The 22626-nt window shown below is 41.4% G+C and overlaps 1 protein-coding gene across 8 annotated transcripts in view; it reads left to right on the forward strand.

Moving 5' to 3' along the window:
• LOC128688141 (uncharacterized) overlaps positions 1-22626 on the forward strand; it is a 301283-nt gene that overhangs the window by 33067 nt on the left and 245590 nt on the right. For all 8 annotated transcript variants that reach the window (XR_011391059.1, XR_011391062.1, XR_011391060.1 and 5 more), the window contains exon 2: positions 10819-10923. Coding sequence is in view for 1 of the 8 variants with exons in the window: in XM_070080063.1 (XP_069936164.1) it covers positions 10882-10923 (42 nt within the window). In the remaining 7 variants the exon portion in view is untranslated. The remainder of the gene's footprint in view (positions 1-10818; positions 10924-22626) is intronic.

Consider the following 22626-nt stretch of genomic DNA (forward strand, 5'->3'; position numbering starts at 1 on the left):
AGGCAGTGATAGAGGCAGTTATAGAGGCACTGCCTCTATAACTGCCTCTACCACTGCCTCTACCACTGCCTCTACCACTGCCTCTATCACTGCCTCTACCACTGCCTCTATCACTGCCTCTATCACTGCCTCTATCACTGCCTCTACCACTGCCTCTATCACTGCCTCTACCACTGCCTCTACCACTGCCTCTACCACTGCCTCTATCACTGCCTCTATCACTGCCTCTATCACTGCCTCTATCACTGCCTCTACCACTGCCTCTATCACTGCCTCTATCACTGCCTCTACCACTGCCTCTACCACTGCCTCTATAACTGCCTCTACCACTGCCTCTATCACTGCCTCTGTCACTGCCTCTATCACTGCCTCTACCACTGCCTCTATCACTGCCTCTATCACTGCCTCTACCACTGCCTCTATCACTGCCTCTACCACTGCCTCTATCACTGCCTCTATCACTGCCTCTACCACTGCCTCTACCACTGCCTCTATAACTGCCTCTACCACTGCCTCTATCACTGCCTCTACCACTGCCTCTACCACTGCCTCTATCACTGCCTCTACCACTGCCTCTATCACTGCCTCTATCACTGCCTCTACCACTGCCTCTATCACTGCCTCTATCACTGCCTCTACCACTGCCTCTATCACTGCCTCTATCACTGCCTCTACCACTGCCTCTATCACTGCCTCTACCACTGCCTCTATCACTGCCTCTATCACTGCCTCTACCACTGCCTCTACCACTGCCTCTATCACTGCCTCTATCACTGCCTCTATCACTGCCTCTATCACTGCCTCTACCACTGCCTCTATAACTGCCTCTACCACTGCCTCTATAACTGCCTCTACCACTGCCTCTACCACTGCCTCTACCACTGCCTCTACCACTGCCTCTATCACTGCCTCTATCACTGCCTCTACCACTGCCTCTACCACTGCCTCTACCACTGCCTCTATCACTGCCTCTATCACTGCCTCTATCACTGCCTCTATAACTGCCTCTACCACTGCCTCTATAACTGCCTCTACCACTGCCTCTACCACTGCCTCTATCACTGCCTCTATCACTGCCTCTATCACTGCCTCTACCACTGCCTCTATAACTGCCTCTACCACTGCCTCTACCACTGCCTCTACCACTGCCTCTATCACTGCCTCTATCACTGCCTCTATCACTGCCTCTATCACTGCCTCTACCACTGCCTCTACCACTGCCTCTACCACTGCCTCTATCACTGCCTCTATCACTGCCTCTATCACTGCCTCTATCACTGCCTCTATCACTGCCTCTATAACTGCCTCTACCACTGCCTCTATCACTGCCTCTATCACTGCCTCTACCACTGCCTCTATAACTGCCTCTACCACTGCCTCTACCACTGCCTCTATCACTGCCTCTACCACTGCCTCAACCACTGCCTCTATCACTGCCTCTATCACTGCCTCTATCACTGCCTCTATAACTGCCTCTACCACTGCCTCTACCACTGCCTCTATCACTGCCTCTATCACTGCCTCTATCACTGCCTCTATCACTGCCTCTATAACTGCCTCTACCACTGCCTCTATAACTGCCTCTACCACTGCCTCTACCACTGCCTCTATCACTGCCTCTATCACTGCCTCTATCACTGCCTCTACCACTGCCTCTATAACTGCCTCTACCACTGCCTCTACCACTGCCTCTATCACTGCCTCTATCACTGCCTCTATCACTGCCTCTACCACTGCCTCTACCACTGCCTCTATCACTGCCTCTATCACTGCCTCTATCACTGCCTCTATCACTGCCTCTATCACTGCCTCTATAACTGCCTCTACCACTGCCTCTATCACTGCCTCTATCACTGCCTCTATCACTGCCTCTATCACTGCCTCTACCACTGCCTCTATAACTGCCTCTACCACTGCCTCTACCACTGCCTCTATCACTGCCTCTACCACTGCCTCAACCACTCCAGTCACACTCAATCTACAAGCACCAAATACAATGAATTATTGTGAAATGTTTGGAAGAGCACGGAGACTAATGCTCACTCCAGCATAAACAAAGTCACACTGACGCTGCGTCAACCACTTCCTCCACCACTGCTTCAACCTCGTATTTTTGTACAATTTCCTTCTTCAATTCTATCGTATTTATTATTATTATTATTATTATTATTATTATTATTATTATTATTATTATTATTATTATTTTTATTATATTATTTTTATTATATTATTATTATTATTATTATTATTATTATTATTATTATTATTATTATTATTATTATTATTATTATTAGCAGTAGCACAAATGTTTGATTCTTTGCAGTGTTCAAGAGTAAACACATGATGTCACCTTCCAATACCTGTCCAAATAGCCATTCTAATATGCAGTCATGGATGGGTTTACATTATTTATACTGTAGTTTAATAGCAAATAATGAACAAACAAAACACTCGCCACACTGGTGGGAGGGCTGGCTGCCAGTTGCAGGGGTCGGAGGGAGGGTAGTAAGGACTTGCAGGTGGCGGGTAACTTAAATATGATTTGGCGGCTGGGAATTTGGAGGCTGGGAATTTGGCAGTTGGGAATTTGCGAATGTGTGAAGTCCGCGAAAGTTGAAAACACGTATGTTGAGGGAGACCTGTACACACATAGTGCACTCATTACTTACCTTAAAATATTTATAGTCTTAATCTAGGGTGAAACAAGTAGTATTTATTGTAAGAAATCAAGTGTGGTATGTACGGTAGTCAGCCGGGCTACCATACCAGGCCACATAATATTCTATTACATTTAAGCATCCCAGAGCGATGAAATGCACATACGTACAGTTTACTCATTACTTACCTTAAATTATTTGTAGTCTTAATCTAGGGTGAGATGAGTAGTATTTTTTGTAAAAAATCAAGTGTGGTATGCGTGGTAACCAGCCGGGCTACCATACCAGGCCACCCCACCCACACATACTAATCTATGATATTTAAGCATCCCAGAGTGATAAAATGTATATACAGTTCACTCATTACTTACCTTAAAATATTTGTAGTCTTAATGTAGGGTCAGGAGTAAGTAATTGAGATAAAATGAATAAATGAGAGAGGGAAAGAATGAGTGCATGAGAGAGGATGGGTGCCGAGTTATGTAAACAAACCAGGCGAACGTAAGTTTTGTAAACAAAGTGTACACGTCTGTTTTGTGTACAAGTTACATTGTGGACAAGTTATTTCTACATTGATACGGTAGAATAAATAAAGAAGAACACTCCCATTCTCATTAACATCATATTGAGAAGAAATGACAGTCTGAGTGAAGGCAATGGAAATAAGTCACTCTGACTTTTTTGGGTTATCCTGGGTTCTCTACACATATGCTGTTAGGTATGATAATCTATGTAACTGTATTTGTGTATACCTGAATAAACTTACATACATACGAAAGGAATAATTTTCTACAGTTACCCCCAGTAACACATTTTCTCTTATGTTAGATTAGAGAAAATGTTATTCTTCTCGTCACTTGTACAAGTTATCTGGCTACCACATCTCATATTTATGTTTATTTATTCTGTTGTGGGGTGTATTTATCGTCTTTATATGTTATGTATCGTGTTTATTATATAATTTTGAAAAAAATATCGTGGATGGATTAATGAAAATGTGTATATTAACGTAATATACGACATTTAATGAGACTCGGTGATTATTATTATTATTATTATTTCTAACATGGCGTCACTTGTGCAAGTCGTCTGCTACAACATCTCATATTTATGTTTATTTATTCTACTGTGGGGTGTATTTATCATATTTATATGTTATGCATCATGTTTATTATATAATTTTGAAAAAATATCATAGATGGATTAATGAAAATGTGTATATTAACGTAATATATGACATTTAAATGAGACTCTGTGATTATTATTATCATTACAGGTCCGCCATCACAAATCCGGCAATCAGTTATTCGGTTCCTTCAGTTATTCGGCACTAATTTTGGCTAGCATAATTTCAAATTTCCAGGGTCGCCACACCAACCTGCTGGTACTGTTTGGTGGCGCTACTTGCTGCACAAGTCATTCCAATTTCTTTTTCTCCATTTATTGTTTTAACCTGTTTACTTTTAGCCCTAGCCATGGTTCCAATGAATAAAAGAAATGCTTCTCATTATGTAAAGGACCTACACAGTACATTATCCATTAAAGATAAGGTGGCTTTGAAGCCACTGTCGGTTGCCATGAGCTCAGTATCATGAAGCAGGAGAATATGCTTTATTATTACGCTAATATCAACACTACAGCTTATTTGCCTATCACAGTTGATCTAATATGACATAACAAACAATATAAATAACATAAAACATGCTAAGTACTCCAGAATGAATATTCTCAATAAGCCACACCAACAACGGTGCTACAGCAGCAGCAGCAGCAGCTGACAGTGCTACAGCAGCAGCAGCAGCTGACAGTGCTACAGCAGCAGCAGCAGCTGACAGTGCTACAGCAGCAGCAGCAGCTGACAGTGCTACAGCAGCAGCAGACGATACTACAGCAGCAGCAGACGGTACTACAGCAGCAGCTGATGGTGGTACAGCAGCAGCAGCAGCTGACAGTGCAGCAGCAGCAGCAGCAGCTGACAGTGCTACAGCAGCAGCAGCAGCTGACAGTGCTACAGCAGCAGCAGACGATGCTACAGCAGCAGCAGACGGTACTACAGCAGCAGCTGACGGTGTTACAGCAGCAGCAGCAGCTGACGGTGGTACAGCAGCAGCAGCAGCTGTACCACCAATAGTAGCGATGGTTGATTGGGGTTTATTATACAACCTGGCCAGCTCGGAGACACGCACTCCACTTTCATACTTATCAATGATCTTTTTCTTCATCTCTATAGTAATTCTCACCCTTATTGCTGTAGGGTTGGCACTAGAAGCTTTCTTGGGGCCCATGGTCACTTATTTTGCAGATAAAATCACCAAAAACACTGAAATAATACGAAATGTTCCGATTGTATGCTTGGATGTTACCGCGGAGGCTGGCTGGTAAACAATGCCACCGGCGGCACATGTGAGGCTGGCTAAGGGCGCACATTGGACGCGTCTCGGACGAAGAGCGGTGAGCGGGTTTTTGAGCGGTATGCGAGGCAAAATTTTTGCGATAAAAGCGAGCAGTATGCGAATTGAACGTTATGTGATGCGTACGGTATGCGGGGGTCCACTGTATATGTTTTTGTAACTGTTATGTCTGATTAATTCCTCGTTCTTTGTGAATATCAAATCCAGTGTATTTTCATTTCCATTGGGATCATTTATCTGTTGGTTCAATGTAAACTTTTCACAAAACCTCATTAGTTCCCTGATATGTACCTGCTGAGCCAGAGTGCTTCCAGGAGCTATTTCTGGTATAACGTTGTGTTGAGCCATCTTCCATTTTGCATGTGGGAGTTTGAAATCTCCAAGGTGTGATGAATGGTTTTGAAAACCGACAAGTTGAAGAATTGAGACACTTATGCAACATATGGGAATCTTTATTGAAGAAACGTTTCGCCACACAGTGGCTTCATCAGTCTTATACAAAGCAGGAAGGTATAAGTAGAGGAGGAGTTTGAGGTAATCAGTCCCTCAGCCTGGAGACGATGTGTTCAGTCCATCAGTCTTGTAGAAGATGGACTGAACACGCCGACTCCAGGCTGAGGGACTAATTACCTCAAACTCCTCCTCTCCTTATACCTTCCTGCTTTGTGTAAGACTGATGAAGCCACTGTGTGGCAAAACGTTTCTTCATTAAAGATTCCCATATGTTGCATAAGTGTCTCAATTCTTCAAATCTCCATGGAGGATAATATTTGGTGTAGGATTTTCTAGCCTAACGAGAGAGCTATCTTAACTGATCTGTGAATTCCTCAGCCGTTGTTGGCGGTGGTTTATGTACTAGGATAATTACTAGTCCCTCAGCCTTGATAGAAGGTGGTCAGGTCAGTCCTTTACTTTGATTATTATTATTATTATTATTATTATTATTATTATTATTATTATTATTATTATTATTATTATTATAAAGCGCTAAACCTACAAGGGTCATACAGCGCAGCTTCCTTACTCTGAAGCAGTACCTTCTTTCAAGCCTGAGGGACTGAACATCTCAAATTACCTCTCCATTTTTTCCAGTCTCCAGTTTCATAACCACCTCTGTATTCGACTGAAGAAGCCTGCTGGCAGAATAAACGCTTAGTCAATAATAATGCATACGTGTCGCACATGTGTCTTATTCATTCTGCCAGCAGAATGGAAAACATGAGGAGCGCATGTGTTTTACACCGAAGCTCCTGGAACCATTTAATTAAATACAGGATGCAAAGCTCATCGCCAGAGAAGCAGACACCCAGAAGCGCAGGATCCTGGAATCATCACTTATCTGTATATCTAATAATTTCATCCAGAACAACAGCTTTTACAACATAGCTGAACCTCTTACCAGGAAACTTCATCATTATCCTACATAGCAACAGACCTACTGAGCCATGCTGGACGGATCCTTCTCAAATGCTACCTCTTCTCAAACATCAGCTTCAATATTCCTCACCTGATCCTTCACGTCATTAAACTCCCTACATATACTTACGTACTCTCTGCTCAGATAGATCTGTTTGTGACTTGCAAAAACGTACTGTATAGGCAAAACGTTGTCAATCCCATTACCTGGAGTTTACCTGGAGAGAGTTCCGGGGGTCAACGCCCCCGTGGCCCGGTCTGTGACCAGGCCTCCTGGTGGATCAGAGCCTGATCAACCAGGCTGTTACTGCTGGCTGCATGCAAACCAACGTACGAGCCACAGCCCGGCTGGTCAGGTACCGACTTTAGGCGCTTGTCCAGTGCCAGCTTGAAGACTGGCATTTGTGTATACTTTTACTTCGTGTTGGTATTTTATACCATTTATCTCCTTAAGAGGTGATCAGTCCTTAAAACATAAGCATACTTTATATACTAGAGCAGAAGTGATATGAATAAGCTGGAGTTGGCATCACAAGTGAGACTTCTCTTTACCATGATGCAATGGTGTTGCTCTCATTCATTCTTCCAGATTTACCAGCCAGCACCTGAGTTTCCCTTGCATCCCCATTCCTCCACGGCCTGCCCAGGGTGGGGACATCCCTTACTCTCTTCTTCATAATCTTTCTTTCCCTTGTCTGGATATTTTCCTAGACACCAACGTCAGCTGGTCCACTGGCGTCTTCCTGTATGAGTTTAAGTGTTTTCTCCTGCTTTCAGTCTTGAAACCGGGTAAGGATTATTCTCAGCACAGCTCTTACAGAGCTACTGTTCTACTTTGTTTCTTGGTAAACTCATGGAGCATTTAATTTCTGCACCCTTGTCCTGGTAGGTCTAGAAACACAACCTTCATCTTTGTTACAATAATGGTTTTTGGGAAAGCCGGGTACGCTAATTCCTCTGCTCTGAGTTTTGGAATTTGTTAGAGTACATTAGAGGCTTGGGAATTTTTCCTTGCAGAATTTCTGGATATTCAGGGTTTATTTAATTGTGCTTCCCACTCTGCATTCCTCTATAAGTTCCGTGGAAGGTATTGTTCTACTTTCTTCAAGTTCGTTTGCATTTAGTTTTAGTTCTGTCGCCTGAACTGCTAGTTTATTGTGCATCCGCAGCTCATCTTGTGAGTGTTAGCGCCAAACACACACACACACACACACACACACACACACACACACACACACACACACACACACACACACACACACACACACACACATAAACACACACATACACACACGAGAGAGAGGGGTGGGTTGATTGCATCTTCTTGGACTGCAAGAAGGCCTTTGACACAGTTCCTCACAAGAGATTAGTGCAGAAGCTAGAGCATCAGGCGCATATAACAGGAAGGGCACTGCAATGGATCAGAGAATACCTGACAGGGAGGCAACGAGTCATGGTACGTAATGATGTATCACAGTGGGCACCTGCGACGAGCGGGGTCCCACAGGGGTCGGTCCTAGGACCAGTGCTATTTTTGGTATATGTGAACTACATGATGGAAGGGTTAGACTCAGAAGTGTCCCTGTTTGCAGATGATGTGAAGTTAATGAGGAGAATTAAATCAGATGAGGACCAGGCAGGACTTCAAAGAGACCTGGACAGACTGGACACCTGGTCCAGCAAATGGCTTCTCGAATTTAATCCTGCCAAATGCAAAGTCATGAAGATAGGGGAAGGGCACAGAAGACCACAGACAGAGTATAGGCTAGGTGGCCAAAGACTGCAAACCTCACTCAAGGAGAAAGATCTTGGGGTGAGTATAACACTGAGCATGTCTCCGGAAGCACACATCAACCAGATAACTGCTGCAGCATATGGGCTCCTGGCAAACCTGAGAACAGCATTCCGATACCTTAGTAAGGAATCGTTCAAGACACTGTACACCGTGTATGTCAGGCCCATACTGGAGTATGCAGCACCTGTTTGGAACCCGCACTTGATAAAGCACGTCAAGAAACTAGAGAAAGTACAAAGGTTTGCGACAAGGTTAGTTCCAGAGCTAAGGGGAATGTCCTATGAAGATAAATTAAGGGAAATCGGCCTGACGACACTGGAGGACAGGAGGGTCAGGGGAGACATGATAATGACATATAAAATACTGCGTGGAATAGACAAGGTGGACAAAGACAGGATGTTCCAGGGAGGGGACACAGAAACAAGAGGCCACAATTGGAAGTTGAAGACACAAATGAGTCAGAGAGATATTAGGAAGTATTTCTTCAGTCATAGAGTTGTCAGGCAGTGGAATAGCCTAGAAAATGACGTAGTGGAGGCAGGAACCATACACAGTTTTAAGACGAGGTTTGATAAAGCTCATGGAGCGGGGAGAGAGAGGGCCTAGTAGCAACCGGTGAAGAGGCGGGGCCAGGAGCTAGGACTCGACCCCTGCAACCACAAATAGGTGAGTACAAATAGGTGAGTAAATACACACACACACACACACATACACACACACACACACACACACACACACACACACACACACACACACACACACACACACACACACACACACACCAAAAAAAAAGAAAAGAAAAAACCAGGATTACAGAGGTCTCAATGGTCTTTGTGAGACCCCATTAAGCATTGTTATAACACTAGAAAGAAATATTAATAATTTCGTATTTTATATTTACTTCATATAGTTTGTTGTACACAGTACAGTAAAGAATATAATCTCAAAAAATATCTTACTACCACTAATTCTTTATTTCAGATTCTTCATATAGTTATTGAATGCAAGTTTGGCAAGTAAGTAAGTTTATTCAGGTATACACAAATACAGTTACACAGAATTATCATACATAGCAGCATATGTGCAAAGTACCTGGGATAACCCAAAAAGTCAGACAGAGTGACTTATTTCCATTAGGGTCCATTGGCAGTATCTCTGCTAGTCATGTTCCTGACCCCATTGGAAATAAGTCACTTTTGACTTTTTAGGGTTATCCTAGGTAATTTATACTATGTATGACGACTGTACTTACATATACCTGTTCTTAAAGTTATTTACTGTTTGCAAAGACATAAAATAAATAAATCAATAAATAAATTGCTTCCTCTGTGGTCGAAGTTTGTTCCCCGGACTCGGTGAAGCTGGACTTGAGACGGCGTCTGCTGCAAGTGGCCCTGGAAACACCAACATCAAGTAGAAGAAAAAAAATAACTTTGTTATACTGAACATTGTTCACTACTGTTACCCACAACAACATGAATAGTAATAATGCTCGGCAGCTCTCGTATTCATAGCTATATTTCCAAATGATGTTCTTGTAAAAAAATAAGCTTGGGTTATTGTGGTTCAGGTTAATGAAATGAAGTCACTTTCTATTTGTTTGCATGCCGTTGAAGAGAGTTATATGATACAAGGTATTAGACCTGTCCTTACCTTCCTTGGATGAAACCTTACTGCCTTCCATTCCTTATAACTCCCACTAGTTTGGCATTATAATACTAATAATATAAGAACCCTAATAGAAATAAATCACTGAATTTTTTGGGTTATCCTAGGTAATTTACACTATGCATGATGATTGTACTCATGTGTACCTGTGCCTAAATAAACTTATATTTCCCATCAGTGTGTCTATTATACATAACTGTGCAATCCTTTTACTAGAAAAGTTAAGGCTGTTCTGGCGTGGGGTCCAGTTGACCTAATTAGGAACTTTTTGTTCCTGTTTCTTTCCGTATTCGCAGCAGCTTCGGGCAGTATTTCTTCCCTGGAAACTGGGAAGCAGAGCTCAGTATGGCATAAGCTGAGGTGACCTTGTAAATGTGACAAAGAAAAGAAGGGAAGAGGGTGGTACAAATAAATTATCTGGACTATACCTGGAGAGGGTTCCGGGGGTCAATGGCCCAGTCTGTGACCAGGCGTCATGGTGGATCAGGGCCTGATCAGCCAGGCTGTTACTGTTGGTCGCATGCAAACCAACGTATGAGCCACAGCCTGGCTGGTCAGGTAAACTAGTAAATATCAAATTTATATATATTGTTAAGGTGGAATATGGTTTGTGAGTGTGCTTTTGCCCTTGATGCACCAAAGAAGAATCTAGCATGTGGTAGGTATGGAAGGATTTCAACTTCTCAAAAGTATTGCTCATGAATACACTCACCCTCTACTTTCTCTTTAAAAACTTGTTTTTAAAAATCCTCCTATACTCAATATGTCACTTCTTCAGAAAAAAAAATCATAATGATTGAATTGTTTGTAAAATACTGGTACAGTGGTGGCTTTTAATCACACCATTTTTATTTTTTTTTTTTTTTTGCAGAACTGCTGTTCAAGTGAAGTTGGTAATTCAAGTTGTCCATATTTATGAAGTAACAAACTAGAAATGAGTGGACACAAGTCATTCACTCTTAGTGTTAATTCTAAGGTAAGCTGTGAGTTGCTAATGTCAAGTCACCCTGAACTGTAATCAGTTGTAATGAGTGATGTACCATAGTGTGCATAATTTCTTGGCAGTTACATTATGAATATAATTGCAGCCTCTCCTCACTAAGCAACGTACTCGTTTACCGACGCCTTGGACTTACGATGGGCTTCTCTGACCAGTATTCATACCTAAATAATGTATATTAGAGCTGATTTCCTATATTCTGTTTTTTTCAATATACAATACACTACTGTATAAACACTTAAAAATATACCAGAAATGCTATAATGGTGCACAGGTGACATTAAAACAGTAACAGAGATGTAAAGTAAAAGGACACAAGTGCAACTAATGTGACATTTTATTGTGGCAACGTTTTGCTCTCCAGGAGCTTTATCAAGCTTGATAAAGCTCCTGGAGAGCAAAACGTTGCCACAATAAAATGTCACATTAGTTGCACTTGTGTCCTTTTACTTTACATATTGTCGGTAATTCTACCAACTTTATTACAGTATCAAAGATGGTTGACACAAACTCACTACCATTATAGTATGCTCCTCACTTAGCGACAAATTCGTTTAACGGCGTGGTCTTAGTGGAACTCCGTCGTTAAGTGAGGAGAGGTTGTATAAAGTGTAACCTCAATATTCGTATGTCCTTATATTCATACAACTTGATATTTCCCCACTTTTTCAAGAAGAATTTGACTTGGTATTTGGATGTTGCCCTGATGTTCAACCTAAATAAAATGGCTCATTTGGATGAAATCAAAGCATCATGCACTCAGTCGATCAGCTTTCATTCATTAAGCATCATTTGTAAAAGCTCTGTGAAATTTTTGGGTAAAGTAAAAGGACACAAGTGCAACTAATGTGACATTTTATTGTGGCAACGTTTCGCTCTCCAGGAGCTTTGTCAAGCCGAAATTTTTTGGTATTTCATTGTTATTCTCAGGTGTTTTTTTAAATATTTTCATTGAAAATAATTAATCATGGCCCCAAAAAAGAGTAGTGACCGAAACAAGCCTAAAACGGAAGCAGTGAGAACAAAATTAAAGTGAAAAAAAGAACTCATTGCTAAATGGGAAAGTGGAACATGTGTGTTGGACATGGCCACTCAATATGGTATGGCAAAATCCATCATATTGTCCATATTGAAAAATAAACAGGCAATAAAAGGAGCTGATGTTGCAAAAGGAGTGAAAATTCTTGCTGTGAATAGATCACAAATAATTGAAGAACTGTAAAAACTTTTTTTTAGTGTTGATTAACGAAAAACAATCGGCCTGTGACAGTATTTCTGAAACAATAATTTGTGGAAAAGCGAAGCAGTTATATAGTGATCTTAGGCAAGACACCCTGGGAAACAGTGCTGAAAGTGATGAATTTAACCCTTTGACTGTCGCAACCCCAAATCCTGAGGTGTCTCCTGGTGTCGCAAAATTTAAAAAAAAAAAAATTATTTTTTCTTATGAAATGATAGAGAATCTTTTCCCGATTGTAAAGACACCAAAAAAACGAAATTTGATGGAAAACTGACGGAATTACGCTCTCGCGAAGTTAGCGACTTCGGCGATATTTAAAAATCGGCAATTTCGCCCACTTTGAGCCCTATTTTCGGCTAATTCCGTTATTCCAGTCAACCAAACTCATAACTATTTCTTCAGAACTCTATTTTTTCTATCGATTGAGTACAAGAAACTGCCCATTTACCGATTTCAACTACCCAATAACATGGTCAGAAATTTGCAATTTGGCCAATTTCACGAAAATTAAAAAATACGACAATTTCAAAATAAGGTCCAGAATGAACAATGCAGACATTCCTGGCTCTAAAATAACATTTTCTTTGTTCATCAGTCATGTCTCCAGGTCCCTGTGATATTACTCTTGCTTTTTATTTTGAAATTTTATTCAAACAAAAAATAGAAGATTTACTGTTATGCAGACTACTGCAATACTGTAATAATTGTAAAAATTACATCAACCCATTCATGACTGCGTATTAGAATGGCTATTATTTTATTTTTTTTTATTTACAATTTGAGCACACATACAGAGGTACAAAAAAATACAGATAAGAGCAGCATGCCAAAGCCACTTATACTATGCATAGCATTACGGGCTGGCTTAAAATTAACTTAAGATTAACTAAGCAATGATGAAATCAGTGATAAAACATTAATGTAAACAGATTACTATAAAGCGCAAGTGACATCATTTGTTTACTTTTGAACATCGGCAAAAATCAAACATTTCCTGTACTTTGTGCTCCATTTCCAGGTTCTTTTTATAGTAAAATTAATCAAAATCACCTCCATTTCTATAATATAGTTTCCATTCTATCAAATGAGACCATGAAAACGAGAATACAACCACAAATACTATACGAAAATAGACCACAAAGTCGGCATTTTAATTAAAAAAAACGGTCGGAGTTTTTTTTTTCTCATTATGCACTGCGTGCTCCAGGATTTTTTTTATGTGGTGCACACTGACCACACAGACCCATTCTCTCACATGTGGGCCTACTAGCTTTCTCCTGCCTGATTTGAAGCCGCTAGAATTTATGAGTATATATACATCAAACACGGTACCTCGCAAACGTATATATACGGCCACGACAGTCAAAGGGTTAAGGCAAGTAGGGACTGGTTTAATTGGTTTAAAAATAGGAGTGGGATTCATAATGTAGTAAGGCATGGGGAGGCTGCCACTCTAACAGAGATGAGATTGAAAAGTTTGTTAAGGAATTTAAAACCCTATGTAGACATTGAGGGATTTATTCCTCAACAGTTTTTTAATTGTAATGAAACTGGCTTCTTTTGGAAAAGAATGCCTAAGAGAACCTACATCACACAAGAAGAAAAATCATTACCAGGACACAAGTCATGAAAGACAGGCTAACACTCTGTGTGGTAATGCTATGCCTGGAGTATACCTGGAGTATACCTGGAGAGGGTTTCGGGGATCAATGCCCCTACGGCTCAGTCTGAGACCAGACCTCATAGTGGGGACTGCAAAATTAAACCATAATAATAATAATAATAATAATAATATTTTTATTTCTACCTGGTAAAGTGTATGGTAGAGTTATAATTGAAAGAATTAAGAGTAAGACGGAGAATAGGATAGCAGATGAACAAGGAGGCTTTAGGAAAGGTAGGGGGTGTGTGGACCAGGTGTTTACAGTGAAACATATAAGTGAACAGTATTTAGATAAGGCTAAAGAGGTCTTTGTGGCATTTATGGATTTGGAAAAGGCGTATGACAGGGTGGATAGGGGGGCAATGTGGCAGATGTTGCAAGTGTATGGTGTAGGAGGTAGGTTACTGAAAGCAGTGAAGAGTTTTTACGAGGATAGTGAGGCTCAAGTTAGAGTATGTAGGAAAGAGGGGAATTTTTTCCCAGTAAAAGTAGGCCTTAGACAAGGATGTGTGATGTCACCGTGGTTGTTTAATATATTTATAGATGGGGTTGTAAGAGAAGTAAATGCGAGGGTCTTGGCAAGAGGCGTGGAGTTAAAAGATAAAGAATCACACACAAAGTGGGAGTTGTCACAGCTGCTCTTTGCTGATGACACTGTGCTCTTGGGAGATTCTGAAGAGAAGTTGCAGAGATTGGTGGATGAATTTGGTAGGGTGTGCGAAAGAAGAAAATTAAAGGTGAATACAGGAAAGAGTAAGGTTATGAGGATAACAAAAAGATTAGGTGATGAAAGATTGAATATCAGATTGGAGGGAGAGAGTATGGAGGAGGTGAACGTATTCAGATATTTGGGAGTGGACGTGTCAGCGGATGGGTCTATGAAAGATGAGGTGAATCATAGAATTGATGAGGGAAAAAGAGTGAGTGGTGCACTTAGGAGTCTGTGGAGACAAAGAACTTTGTCCTTGGAGGCAAAGAGGGGAATGTATGAGAGTATAGTTTTACCAACGCTCTTATATGGGTGTGAAGCGTGGGTGATGAATGTTGCAGCGAGGAGAAGGCTGGAGGCAGTGGAGATGTCATGTCTGAGGGCAATGTGTGGTGTGAATATAATGCAGAGAATTCGTAGTTTGGAAGTTAGGAGGAGGTGCGGGATTACCAAAACTGTTGTCCAGAGGGCTGAGGAAGGGTTGTTGAGGTGGTTCGGACATGTAGAGAGAATGGAGCGAAACAGAATGACTTCAAGAGTGTATCAGTCTGTAGTGGAAGGAAGGCGGGGTAGGGGTCGGCCTAGGAAGGGTTGGAGGGAGGGGGTAAAGGAGGTTTTGTGTGCGAGGGGCTTGGACTTCCAGCAGGCATGCGTGAGCGTGTTTGATAGGAGTGAATGGAGACAAATGGTTTTTAATACTTGACGTGCTGTTGGAGTGTGAGCAAAGTAACATTTATGAAGGGATTCAGGGAAACCGGCAGGCCGGACTTGAGTCCTGGAGATGGGAAGTACAGTGCCTGCACTCTGAAGGAGGGGTGTTAATGTTGCAGTTTAAAAACTGTAGTGTAAAGCACCCTTCTGGCAAGACAGTGATGGAGTGAATGATGGTGAAAGTTTTTCTTTTTCGGGCCACCCTGCCTTGGTGGGAATCGGCCGGTGTGATAATAAAAAATAAAATATAAAATAAATAATAATAATAATAATAATAATATTTTTATTTCTACAAGTACATGTACAAGGTATACAGGCCTAGCTGACATCACTGACAAACAGTGGACCCTCGGCTAATGAATGCATCGCATAACATTAAATTCGCCCAATGAAGCGTTGGAACGTAAAAATTTTGGCCTGGCTAACGATAAAAAACTCGCCCAATGTGATTCATCTCGAACCTGTCCATCCAGCCTGAGCGCCTCGGCTGCCCTGCTGTCATTGTTTACAAGCTAGGGTGGCCGGTTTCATGCATACATTCGATACATTTTGTATTACAGTGGACCCCCCGCCTTACGAACGCATCGCGTTATGTTAAATCCGCAAAACTTTGCCTCGCTTCATGATAAAAAACTCGCCTTATGTGATTCGTCCAGGATGCGTCCCACGTGTGGCCTCAGCGCCAGTGTTTACAAGCCAGCCAGTACAGTTGCATCTACGCATACATTCGGTACATTTCACATTATCCCAGTGTTTTTAGTGCTTGTAACTGCAAAATAAGTCACCATGGACCCCAAGAAAGCTTCTAGTGCCATCCCTGTGGTAAAAAGGGCGAGAATTAGTATGGAATTGAAAAAAGAGATTAAGGAAATGTGTGCAAAGTGGATTGAACTGCAAACCTTTATGGATGAAAATCACTCTGACACAGCTGCTGCAAGCCGTGTTGGCAACCTGTACAATGACAGGTACAGAGCTCTATGGACAATGAGGTACAGAGGTCTATGGACAGATTTGTTGTGTGACAGAGGTCCAGTGACTCAATCTGGTCCTAGAGGCATTAAAAGAAGAGGGGAGGTAATTGCAGAAAAGGACTTGCTACCTCAAGTCCTAATGGAAGGGGATTCCCCTTCTAAACAATAACTTCCACACTATCCCCTCCTCCCATCCCATCAATCATCACCAGATCTTCAATAAAGGTAAGTGTCATGTATTCTATTCTTAGTAGAGTACAAGTAATTGTGCATGTCTTCTTCAGTTTGTGTGTATTAAAATTAATATTTCATGTGTTAAAAAAATATTTTCTTTCATACTTTGGGGTGTCAGGAACAGATTAATTTGATTTCCATTATTTCTTACGGGGAAAATTATTGATAATTTTGGCTTACGATGAACTCTCAGGAACGGATTAATATCGTAAGGCAGGGGTCCACTGTATTCCATTGTTTATAGTGCTTGTAACTGCTAAATTAGCCACCATGGGCCCAAAGAAAGCTTCTAGTGCCAATCCTGTGGTAAAAAGGGTGAGAAATACTATGGAAATACTATCCTACCATGGTCAGCTGCTGCTGCACCACCGTCAGCTGTTGCTGCACCACCGTCAGCCGTACTACTTGAAGATGTGGAGAGACTGTTGTTGGTGTGGCTTAATGAGAAACAACCCCAGAGGGTTAGCCACCCAGGATAACCCAAGAAAGTCAGTGAGTCATCGAGGACTGCCTAACTTATTTTGATTGGGGTCCTTAATCTTGTCCCCCAGGATGCGACCCACACCAGTCGACTAACACCCAGTTGAACAGGAAAAGATGCCTGGAACTAGTGCTCATATTGGTGAATTTAAGGCCAGCAAAGGTTGGTCTGAGAGATTTAAGAATCATAGTGGCATACACAGTGTGATAAGGCATGGTGAAGCTGAAAAATTCCAACCCCAACAAGTGTTCATTTGTGACGAAACAGGCCTGTTCTGGAAGAAAATGCCAAACAGGACTTACATTACTCAGGGGGAAAAGGCACTCCCAGGACACAAGCCTATAAAAGACAGGCTAACTTTCTTGTTTTGTTGTAATGCTAGTGAGGATTGCAAAGTGAAGCCTTTACTCATGTATCACTCTGAAAATCCCAGAGTGTTCAAGAAAAACAGTCTCTTATCACTCAATACACCTACCATCCGACTTACGACCTGCTCGACTTGCGACCACTCGACTTATGACCGTGTTTTTTTTACCAAATTTCTGGGAAATAAACAACTTTTTGTGTTGTACACAGTGCTTATCCTAAACCTTACAGTATAAAATACAGTACTAACAGCATAAAAAGTAAAGTAAAACATGAAATACCAAAATAAAACAATAAAATAAAGTCTTTACAAAAATGTGATGTTGATATTCAGTAGTAAAGTTCGACTTACGTCCATTTTGACTTACGACCGGTTTCTCGGAACCGAACTCAGTTATAAGTCGGATGGTAGGTGTACTCTTCAATAAAGGTGTCATTTTAGTATTTATTTATGTATTTATTGTGCATGCCTCATTGTTTCCTTTGTAGGGAAATGTGTATTTCATGTAAAAAAAATTTTTTTTTTTTAATACCTTTGGCTGTCTGGAATGGATTAATTGGATTTCTATTATTTCTTATGGGGAAAATTAATTCAGCTAACGATAATTTCGTCTAACAATGAGCTCTCAGGAACGGATTAATATTGTTAGCAGAGGGTCCATTGTACTACTATATAGAAAGCTGCTTGTTATGCAGAGCATTTCGGGCAAATTAACTCAGTTTTGTCCCAGGATGCGACTCACACCAATCGACTAATACCCAGGTACCCATTTTGCTGATGAGGAACATAGACAACCGCTGTAAGGAAACACATCCAATGTTTCTACTCTTGCCAAGAATTGAACCCGAATCTTTGCCGTGTGAAGCGAGAGCTTTAGCCACCAAGCCATGGGGCTAGTCTACCACTCTGAAAATCCAAGGGTGCTTAAGGAAAACAGTATGATAAAAAGTAAACTCATTGTAATGTGGAGGGCTAATGGTAAAGCTTGCCTTATGTGTGAAGCAGTACCTTGCAGGAAAAACTTACCGTTAAGGGCACTTCTGGTAATGGACAGTGCTCCTGCTCACCCTCCTGGCTTGGAGGAAAATTTAGTGGATGAATACAGCTTCATTAACCCTTTCACTGTAGATGAATGGTTCAGAGAACTGACATGTTGATAAATTAGACACATGTGCAACTCTTGGGTATCTTTATTGAGGAAATGTTTCACCACAAAGTGGTTTCATCGGTCCATACAAAGGAGAAACGTGAAGAACAGGAGGAGAATGAGGTAAGCAGTCCCTCAACCTTGAGTCGATGTGGTCAGTCCATCGATGTTGAATAGAATACAGCATATGTGCGGAGAAGTCACTTATATTCCGTAGGCAGGAGAGGTGCAGCAGAAGTAGGTGGTGTCACATTTGTTCAGTGTGGAAGTAGGTTGTGCCCAAGGGTTAGGCAAGCGATGAATTCCCAAGTATTAAGATCCCAAAAAGTTGCAATGTCTGACAGGATTGTAGATGAATGGTTCAGAGAACCTCATTCCCCTCATGTTCTTCATGTTTCTCCTTTGTATGGACTGATGAAACCACTTTGTGGCAAAACGTTTCCTCAATAAAGATACCCAAGAGTTGCACATTTGTCTAATTTATCAACGTGTCCGTTCTCTGAGCCATTCATGTACAATCCTGTCAGACATTGCAACTTCTTGGGATCTTAATACTTGGGAATTCTTCGCTTGCCTAACCCTTGGGCACGACCTACTTCCACATTGAACAAATGTGACACCACCTACGTCTGCTGCACCTCTCCTGCCTACGGTATATAAGCGACTTCTCTGCACATATGCTGTATTCTATTCAAGCTTGATGGACTGACCACATCAACTCAAGGTTGAGGGACTGATTACCTCATTCTCCTCCTGTTCTTCACGTTTCTTCTTCGTATGGACTGATGAAGCCATTTTGTGGTGAAATGTTTCCTCAATAAAGATACCCAAGCGTTGCACATGTGTCTAATTTATCAACCCTTTCACTATCGGTCCTGTAATATTACAGCTTGATTGGGCCCCTTGTTGTTCACAATTTACATAAATGACATAGATGAGGGAATAAATAGTGACATAAGCAAATTTGCTGAAGACACCAAAATAGGACATCCAATACATTCTAATGAGGATATTAGAGCACTCCAAGATGATTTGAATAGACTGATGCAGTGGTTGGAGAAGTGGCAGATGCAATTTATTATAGACAAATGCAAAGTTCTAAATGTTGGACAGGGAAACAACCATGCCTCATATAAACTAAATAATGTAGATCTTAATATTATGAATTGCGAAAAGGATTTAGGAGTTCTGGTTAACAGTAGTAATCTGAAACCAAGATAACAGTGCATAAGTGTTCGCAATAAAGCTAACAGAATCCTTGGCTTCATATCAAGAAGCATAAATAATAGAAGTCCTCAGGTTGTTCTTCAACTCTATATATCTTTGGTTAGGCCTCATTTAGATTATGCTGCACAGTTTTGGTCACCGTATTAAAGTAGATAAATTTGGGGTGCCAGGGGTAAATGTAAATGGGGAGCCTTTAATTGAGCTATGTGTAGAAAGAAATTTGGTAATAAGTAATACATATTTTATGAAAAAGAGGATAAATAAATATACAAGGTACGATGTAGCACGTAATGAAAGTAGTTTGTTAGATTATGTATTGGTGGATAAAAGGTTGATGGGTAGGCTCCAGGATGTACATGTTTATAGAGGGGCGACTGATACATCAGATCATTATTTAGTTGTAGCTACAGTTAGAGTAAGAGGTAGATGGGAAAAGAGGAAGGTGGCAACAACAAGTAAGAGTGAGGTGAAAGTGTATAAACTAAGGGAGGAGGAAGTTCGGGCGAGATATAAGCGACTATTGGCAGAAAGGTGGGCTAGTGCAAAGATGAGTAGTGGGGGGGTTGAAGAGGGTTGGAATAGTTTTAAAAATGCAGTATTAGAATGTGGGGCAGAAGTTTGTGGTTATAGGAGGGTGGGGGCAGGAGGAAAGAGGAGTGATTGCTGGAATGATGAAGTAAAGGGCGTGATAAAAGAGAAAAAGGTAGCTTACGAGAGGTTTTTACAAAGCAGGAGTGTTATAAGAAGAGCAGAGTATATGGAGAGTAAAAGAAAGGTGAAGAGAGTGGTGAGAGAGTGCAAAAGGAGAGCAGATGAAAGAGTGGGAGAGGCACTGTCAAGAAATTTTAATGAAAATAAGAAAAAATTTTGGAATGAGTTAAACAAGTTAAGAAAGCCTAGGGAAAGTATGGATTTGTCTGTTAAAAACAGAGTAGGGGAGTTAGTAGATGGGGAGAGGGAGGTATTAGGTAGATGGCGAGAATATTTTGAGGAACTTTTAAATGTTAAGGAAGAAAGGGAGGTGGTAATTTCATGCACTGGCCAGGGAGGTATACCATCTTTTAGGAGTGAAGAAGAGCAGAATGTAAGTGTGGTGGAGGTACGTGAGGCATTACGTAGAATGAAAGGGGGTAAAGCAGCTGGAACTGATGGGATCATGACAGAAATGTTAAAAGCAGGGGGAGATATAGTGTTGGAGTGGTTGGTACTTTTATTTAATACATGCATGAAAGAGGGGAAGGTACCTAGGGATTGGCGGAGAGCATGTATAGTCCCTTTATATAAAGGGAAAGGGGACAAAAGAGAATGTAAAAATTGTAGAGGAATAAGTTTACTGAGTATACCAGGAAAAGTATACGGTAGGGTTATAATTGAAAGAATTAGAGGTAAGACAGAATGTAGGATTGCGGATGAGCAGGGAGGCTTCAGAGTGGGTAGGGGATGTGTAGATCAAGTGTTTACATTGAAGCATATATGTGAACAGTATTTAGATAAAGGTAGGGAAGTTTTTATTGTATTTATGGATTTAGAAAAGGCATATGATAGAGTGGATAGAGGAGCAATGTGGCAGATGTTGCAAGTATATGGAATAGGTGGTAAGTTACTAAATGCTGTAAAGAGCTTTTATGAGGATAGTGAGGCTCAGGTTAGGGTGTGTAGAAGAGAGGGAGAATACTACCCGGTAAAAGTAGGTCTTAGACAGGGATGTGTAATGTCACCATGGTTGTTTAATATATTTATAGATGGGGTTGTAAAAGAAGTAAATGCTAGGGTGTTCGGGAGAGGGGTGGGATTAAATTATGAGGAATCAAATTCAAAATGGGAATTGACACAGTTACTTTTTGCTGACGATACTGTGCTTATGGGAGATTCTAAAGAAAAATTACAAAGGCTAGTGGATAAGTTTGAGAATGTGTGTAAAGGTAGAAAGTTGAAAGTGAACATAGAAAAGAGTAAGGTGATGAGGGTGTCAAATGATTTAGATAAAGAAAAATTGGATATCAAATTGGGGAGGAGGAGTATGGAAGAAGTGAATGTTTTCAGATACTTGGGAGTTGACGTGTCGGCGGATGGATTTATGAAGGATGAGGTTAATCATAGAACTGATGAGGGAAAAAAGGTGAGTGGTGCATTGAGGTATATGTGGAGTCAAAAAACGTTATCTATGGAGGCAAAGAAGGGAATGTATGAAAGTATAGTAGTACCAACACTCTTATATGGATGTGAAGCTTAGGTGGTAAATGCAGCAGCAAGGAGACGGTTGGAGGCAGTGGAGATGTCCTGTCTAAGGGCAATGTGTGGTGTAAATATTATGCAGAAAATTCGGAGTGTGGAAATTAGGAGAAGGTGTGGAGTTAATAAAAGCATTAGTCAGAGGGCAGAAGAGGGGTTGTTGAGGTGGTTTGGTCATTTAGAGAGAATGGATCAAAGTGTTATTTCTGTTCTTCTGCTGAACAACGGTTTAGTGCCGATGGAGGTAGCGTAGGTAGCAATGATACGGCCGTGGAGTAGTTTGGCTTTAATTGGGTAGGAGTGAGTACACAACGGGCAGTGTGAGGGAGTGACCGCAAGCCAGTCCGTGGAGGGGGGAGCACTTGTGTCTGTCAAGTCGGTCGGCCTAGGAGTGAGGGAGAGGCATGGGCTGGCAGGCTGGCGTGCCTACCTAGAGGCCTGGCTACAGAGGGCAGCACCTGAGTGGTGCGAAATATGAACTAAGCTGGTAGACAGCATGGGCTGTCTGTGCAGACAGTACAGGCTGTCTACATACGCTCGGCCACCTACCGCTCGTCGTCCCGACGCGACAATACTGGTGGGCCCGTAGGTATAAAGGAATTACGTACACTAGCTACCCCAGAGAGGGACTGGCTTTCGCTCACTTTAAATCAAAAATGGACATAAAAATGCAACAGGCAAAAAAAAACTCTCCCAT

This window comes from Cherax quadricarinatus, unplaced genomic scaffold (assembly GCF_038502225.1).
Source record: "Cherax quadricarinatus isolate ZL_2023a unplaced genomic scaffold, ASM3850222v1 Contig125, whole genome shotgun sequence".
NCBI classification, from domain to species: Eukaryota; Metazoa; Arthropoda; class Malacostraca; order Decapoda; family Parastacidae; genus Cherax; species Cherax quadricarinatus.